This window comes from Idiotropiscis lumnitzeri, chromosome 21 (genome assembly GCF_059441095.1).
Source record: "Idiotropiscis lumnitzeri isolate Australia: NSW breed Sydney's pygmy pipehorse chromosome 21, RoL_Ilum_1.0, whole genome shotgun sequence".
NCBI lineage: Eukaryota > Metazoa > Chordata > Actinopteri > Syngnathiformes > Syngnathidae > Idiotropiscis > Idiotropiscis lumnitzeri.
Window position 1 is genome coordinate 12,454,817 of NC_142411.1, and position 7,275 is coordinate 12,462,091.

The 7,275-nt window shown below is 38.6% G+C and overlaps 1 protein-coding gene across 3 annotated transcripts in view; it reads left to right on the forward strand.

Moving 5' to 3' along the window:
• lyrm2 (LYR motif containing 2) overlaps positions 1–6,562 on the forward strand; it is a 43,056-nt gene extending 36,494 nt beyond the window's left edge. For all 3 annotated transcript variants that reach the window (XM_088285778.1, XM_088285777.1, XM_088285776.1), the window contains one exon: positions 6,171–6,562. In XM_088285778.1, the coding sequence (XP_088141904.1) occupies positions 6,171–6,251 (81 nt within the window). In that variant the 3' untranslated portion in view covers positions 6,252–6,562. The remainder of the gene's footprint in view (positions 1–6,170) is intronic.
• The last annotated feature ends 713 nt before the right edge of the window (positions 6,563–7,275 follow it).

Below are 7,275 nucleotides of genomic sequence, written 5' to 3' on the forward strand. Positions count from 1 at the left end.
GTTGAAAAGTCTGGATGTGGGAACAATTTCATATTACTCTTGACACACGGCTATGCTCGTGTGTCACTCTTGTGACTTTTCCAATCAATGAATTAGGCAGCCAGGATTTGCCATCTGCCAATTTGCTGATCCTGTCCTCAGCAATGTTTGCACCTTTGTTCTCCCAATGTGTGCGTTCAATTAGTGGTGCCTTTTTCCCTGGCGTGAGATCAAATTGTCAAGTTGATTTGCTGCGTGTGTGTGTGTGTGTGTTCATTTCCCTTTTATTAGTGCTGTGCCGACCTTGAGGTCATGACTTGGGCAGCAGCCTTGCTGCATTGTCAGCGAGGCAGTATTCAATTGTAATTGTATCATTTTCTGTTAAGAGAATTTTGCATTTACAAATAACTATTTAGACATGCTTTATGCACAACTTTTCTTTTCCTGTTGTGGTTTTAAAGCCCTTGTTTGCCCAATGTCGACAGAACACATGAACATTTATCTTGACTGTCAGTCCACATTGTAACCATACAACTCATACAAGATGGGAAACCCCAAATTTTGATTAGCTCACACCCGCCTACGCTCTTCCTGCTTATCCTAACAATTTCTCGCTTACAAGTTATCTGTTGGTATCACACTGCTAATACTCCCATCGCATAAAAGTCAGTGTGATTTCAGCCTGTGACCTTGGTTCTCAAGCACTTCTACATCTTATCAGTCTGGAATGTGCACCTGGTCTGCGTCTTACAAGTCTGATTTTCTCCAGTCGGGAGAAAAAAGAAAAAGGAAAAAAAAGTGTCCAATAAGGTCAAGTCGCGGTTTGGTGATAATTTGGACGGCTCCACAGTCGTGTGGCGCCTTCTAGATGGTGCGGGGAAAAAATGACGTAGGGCTGAAACGCACCGCACCTTATCAGTGTAATGTGTCCCTGTGACAATTAGGTCGCCGTGCAATGTGAATGTGGTGGGAAAAAAAGAATGTCATTTTTTTGATTCCTTAAAGCAGCAGTGAAGGCTCTTGATCACACTCTGACGTGGTTCTCGCCACGGAATCGAATTGTTGTGACTAATATGCAAATGAATTCACTTTGCCCTGGTTCCTGCAGTAACCCAGGCTAATGAAGTCATTTTTTGCAGTCACTGTTTGCTCAAATGGCTCATTATAATTTGGTAGTGCGTTAAGATGCTTTGTCGATACAATCTTGTAGTGTATCTTCACAAGGTCCAACATACACAACCCATTTTATGGCCATGACGATATTGTTGCTCTGAAGATTACCAAGGCTTGTTGGACCTCCCTAACACATAAATTTCATCCCTGAGAGGCACTGGGCCTCAACTTTATCTCCGAAGGGTCAGGGATTTAATAGGGGTCACTGAGGCGTCCCAAGGAAGGTGTTTACAGAAAAGTGGTCTGGCAATATCTTTTTTTTTTTCTTCTTTTTGCTTATCACTGACAATGTGCCCTTTTAAAGTTTTGACGTTTGTTTAAATTCGCCCTTGCTTATTGATTCTATTAAAGTCCAATTGTGTCAGTGTATCACGGCCTAATAAGTAAAACGCACGTTGATGTAGAACTCCTTCTACACACACTTTTCATATGTTTGTTTTTTTTATGTGACGTTTGTCCGTTGCTATCACGACTCATCCTGAAAAGTTAATGTTTATAACAAGACTCTCTGCTTCCTCCTTTTTTTTTCCTTCTCCTTCTGCTCAACACGTTCATGCTTTTTGTGCATAATTTAGAATTTTCTCTTCCATTTGACAAGTTGGCCAATTTAAATTAGGTTGTTTTATTTGAAAAGCCTGTAATTCTATTTTTATTTTTCACCTAATCACAAATTTCTTATCACAAAAGTGAACATGTTAATTTTATTTTATTTCCAATTTTTCAAATCTCATTTCACTTCAACCAGTTCCAACTCAAAGTGGACAAGTACACATCAATGTTATTTGTAGTGTCTAATTTCTTCTCTGCTTTAATGAAAATTATAGCCCTTCTAGTCAAATTTTTCCCTGTGTCATTTATATCTCTGCATCTCATTCCATTTCTGGTCTACCTTAATACAAACATCATCAACTGAAATATGAAATATAAAATATTTATTTCTTCAATTCACCAAAAATCAGAATCTAATTCCTATCCTCCTTCTCTCATTCAAATGACACATTTTTTAATCACTAAACTCTCTCTCTGGCCTTCTTCTCCTCACTTGGGACCTCTTCACAGAGCTGTTTCTTCAACACACTCATGATTTACGACCACACCTCCTCTTTGCCTCCTGTCAAACCTTTCCTCTGACCTTTCCTAATTTCCAAATTCACTGTAGCCTTGCCAAAACCACTCAAAACTATCAATGTGTCGAATCAAAAATGACAAAATCAGGAAACACCTATGCTCTTGCAAAGGTTTCTCATGTTCACTTTCAAAAGCATCATTCAATTGTTAAGTTTTCATAACACCTACTTCTCCCTTTCTGAAGGAGACACAAGTATACAATTAAGTAAAAACCATGATCAAAATGATATACCTTGTCTGGTGGATCATGTAAGTATAAATTGTGTCATCACTATTTTTTTCTGTAAATTAATCACATCCCCACAACTTGCGCTCTCATTGTTCTGTAAAAATAAAACTAAGTTCAATTCATGCAACCAACTCAGTGTCCTTCTGGGTACTTCAACCACACCGGTTCTAATTCTGTTACTCTATTCAGTTTTCCACTTGCAAATCTGACTATGACACCTTTCTCACTTGCCCTATCATTTGGAATTGATTTATTATAAGCAATCCTACATGCACCAGTGTCCCATAAAAAAGGTAATTGGTGACCCATTTACCAATACGGTTATTTCAGCTCAGTTCATCAACTCATCAAAGGCCAATATCTCTTGTAAATTTAGGAGGACCTCTTCATCTAGAAACTCTCATGGCAATCTCTTGCTATATGGCCTTCTTTACCACAACGCCAACAGCCTGATGTATTTCGCCTGTTTGCTTCTCTTCTTCCTCCTCTCTGTCGTCTGTTCCCGTCGTAAAAGTCATTTTATTTTATTTTCAAATTGGAATAAATGTCTGTTCCCTTTTATTGATTTCTTTTTGTAAATATTTGAATTATTTTCCTCAATAAGATCTCATCACTCCTAAGTAGCCTTTCGTTGGTTACTAATCATTGATTCCATTTTATCTTTACTTCATCAATCCTTTTACCACAATTCCAACCACTTTTATCACTCTCCCTGACATTTAGACACACAGACAGACACACAGACATATACATGGGCCCACAAAACGACACACACAGTTCTCAACACTGAACAACTACAGACAAGAAGAACATGTTAGTAATAACAGCAACACAATCCATCCTTATCTTTGGCCAATGATAAATTCTTCAATTCAACTACTATCTCTCTATTGAACTTTATTTATGCCAATGGATCCCAAATCCACTATTTATTCAATTAAATATCTCCTAAATTTATATATGCGCAGATTTCTCAATCCTTTTAGAGTTCTTCTTTGTCCTGTCTATGATTATTAATTCTGGCGGTACTGTGTAGTACCTTTTGTGAGTGTTTAACTAACCTCTGAATTTATATTAAATGTATTTAATTTTCCATTTAACCTAAATCTTTAATTTATTTTATTAAGATCCTGTTTTTTGTTTTTCTTCACATGCGTCCAATCCTTACACTGCAGCATATTTCTGGGTTTCATTTTACTACCTAATATCCCCATTTTAGAAAATTTGGACCAGTTTGTCAACACCTAGGGTGTTCTAAAAACTGGTTTCTCATCAGTAGGACAGCAACTCAAATTTCCTGTTGTGGTAATTCTCACTTCAACCTTTTCAGGTGGAGAATTCTTGCCTTTGCCTCCACACCAGTCTGCTGTTTATATATTATATATTACATGGGATAAAATACCAAATGGTATTTGTAATCCCCAATCACACCATTCACTCACTTTGCATACAGTTTTTCGCAAACATTCAAGCAAAATGTACATTGCACGTCCACTAATGTGTTTTTTCCCCTTTCTTATCTTCAGCTTTCTTTCTTCCATCAGCGCACTTCTTACTGCTTCGAAATTCGCCGGATCTTTCAGACGCGGCTTAAAATCATATTTCCTCACCCACTCCAGAAATTGGCAACAATCCGGGTCATACCGGTTCATAAACTTAACATCTGAATTTGCTTTCAACTCTTTGCCACGTTTTGACCCATTTTCCATTGTTGTCTGAAGTCCGCTATCTTTACTCACGCACACACAATCCCCCACACTATCACCGCTGCTCATCGCACACAGCTGCGCAGCCCCTCATTCACACACACTTCTCAGTCAAACGAGCAGTCTGCTTACCAAAGAAATTCAAATAAGAACCACCGAAAATAATGCCTTATTACTCCCTAAATTTAATGTGAAATTGTGAGTAGACCTTCTCGAGGTTTTTTTACATACCGAGGAACTTCTCTAGGCTGTCTTATTTTTTTTTCTTCTCTTCAATTTGCTCAGTTTCTCAACGAGTTATGGCCTAATTCGCTACCAATTTTTTTTTTTTCTTTTTTCGACACCGAGGAACACTACTCAATTTGTTCACCGTGCTATCCGTATCTCTTCAATTTGCTCAGTTTCTCAACGAGTTAAGGCCTAATTCGCTACCAATTTGTTTTTTTTCTTTCAATGAGTTATGGCCTAGTTTGCTACCGATTCTTTTTATATAACTCCTTGGACTAGCACGATGCAGTTTATTTTAACCGTACTGACTAAACGGTTAAGGCCCGGCCTCCGCGCGCGCTGTCTCACTCACCTCTTTCACTCCCCTTCCAATTGTTTTAACATTTTAAAATTTTAAAATGGTGGTACAAAATAATTTGAAAAACAATTCCTGGTTTCCCCATGATCAGCCTTGTCCGATAGGGAACCGACATCGGGCGGGCGGCCGAAGCGGAGTTTGGAGACCTTGCTTCCTCAATGGAGAAGCGCTGGCTCCAGTTTGCGGTGTCCGATGTCTCGCGACGGTCGCCGTCCGGATGTGGCTCCTGGGTGATCTGCACCAAATAAATGTCAGGTTTAAAATGCCCTGACGCCTTTCTTAGACTGAAAATAACTTACTAAAGGTGGCAGAAAACCAGAGCAAACCAGTTAAAGTTTTGTTTTTCACCATTCACGAATAGGGAGAACGAGCCAGGAGGAAACAAGCGTCTTGCTTAGTTCAATCCCTCGCACCCTCTCTCACTCGCTCACCCCCCGCTCGGTCTTTTTATTGAAGTGGCTCATACCTTAGCAGATAATGGGGGTCTGTCTCCAGGGAGACAGGAAAGCAGGCATAAATCACGTGTGAAGGTCAGTCAGGAATTCACACTGAAGCAAGGAAACCGAAACTTAAAGAAAAGCGTAAGTGTGTACGTGTGTGCTAAAGCAATAATGTAAGTGTCTGTGTGTGTGTGTCAAAACAACAACATAAGTGTCTGCGTGTGTGTTAAACATTAATGATACAGGCAGTGTATAAAAACATGATTATAAATACACAAACTCTTTACATATCCTCAGCCCATCTTACAGTAGCACAAAGGGACATCAACGCGACGTTCCATCAGATGCACACGTAACCTGTGTGTGCTAACTAGAGCTAGCTTCTAGACACGATAGTGCCTGTCATAAATGAAATAGGGCAGCACACACAATGTGCTTCCTTTTTCCTTTTAACACCGCTGTGCTGTTGTGAAAGGGGTTTACATCGTATTAAATAATCGTAAGTATGTTGTTTCTTTACAGCAGACACACGATGGAGCGGCTCTGGTTCATATGGCATGCATATCAAAATTAAAGCGTTAACTCAAGATTCATTTGATTTTTTAAATTTACAGGATTAAATATTTTAACTCATTTTATTTACTTCAAAAATGTATTTGCATATCTTGCAAAGCCTATCTATCTATATATATATATATATATATATATATATATATATATATATATAGTCACACACACAACATATGAGGAATGCTTTGTTAAGAAAAATTTAGGTGGGTGCAGTGGTAGCTATTCGGGGCCTAAATAACACTGTTTAGGATGTATTCACTAAAAAGTATGCAATCAAAATTCCGGAGGGACTGATTACACATCCTGATGATGTGCTTCCTACTATGCGCTCATGTTTTTCCTTTTGATTGTTCCAACAGGATGCCATCTGTATGATGATCACACAAGCTAACAACCATCTAGAGGCGCTTCGAAGATCACTGGCTTTGGCTGCTAGCTAAACACTAGCGAAACAAAGAACACCACTAAGGCTACTCATTTCCTGACAACTCAGAACAGATTGAAACCAGTGATTAGACTTCAGGGGTGACTGAACAGGACTTGAGGTTGATTAAACCAGTTATAAATGTTAATATGGAATACATGGTTTAGAACAGTGGTTCTCAATATTTCCTGTCATGCCCCCCCTACCAAGAAGAAAACAATTCGCGCCCCGCCACCACCATTTTTTTTTTTACATTTCGTACTAATGTACATGTTCTTTGTATATTAATGTTAGATTGTCAATAAAATATCCCTTAACCAAGCTAAATTGATAAAAAAAATATCATTTTGAGAACGAATATTGTGAGGATCTCGAAACTCAGTACTGTTGTGCAAATATTGATGAGATGATAAATATTTACTATACGTTTTTGTTTTGTTTGTTTTTTAACTATTAACATGAACAAACCAAACAGTTATTAATACATACATAATATAGAAAAGACAAAAAGAGCCAGGGGGATTTAAAACAAAAATTCTATATAAATAACATAAAGCAACAGTTTTAATGTTTACTATACTTTTTTTTTTTTATGTTTACAATACGTTTGACGTCGAACCTCTTCGTTGTGATGACGTCAGCCATTTCCGTGTTCCAGCCTGAGAGTGTCTGCTAAATTGCTAACGTAGCCGTCGTCTTATTTTATGTTTAGATACGTAATGGTTGCAATACAACATTTCTGTTCATAGCTGCTGTCTCTCCGCCCAAACGCGGTTCGAGTCAGACTTCTGTTAAAAGTCGAGCATACATCGAAGCAGTTCATTTTAGCGATTAACCCGCTCAGCGCCTCCTTGCTCGCCTCTTCGTTTAGCACGTTACTTGTTTACGGAGTCGTTTATTTGCCATCACGTAGCTTGTTGCTTCTGCTGTGCGCGGACTTATATATAGTTCAAATAAAGTCCGTTCTGCTGCGGCGCAAGATAGCTTGGCGTGGTGCATTTAAATAGCGGCGAAAGAAATCACTTCCGGGTCAATGAGCG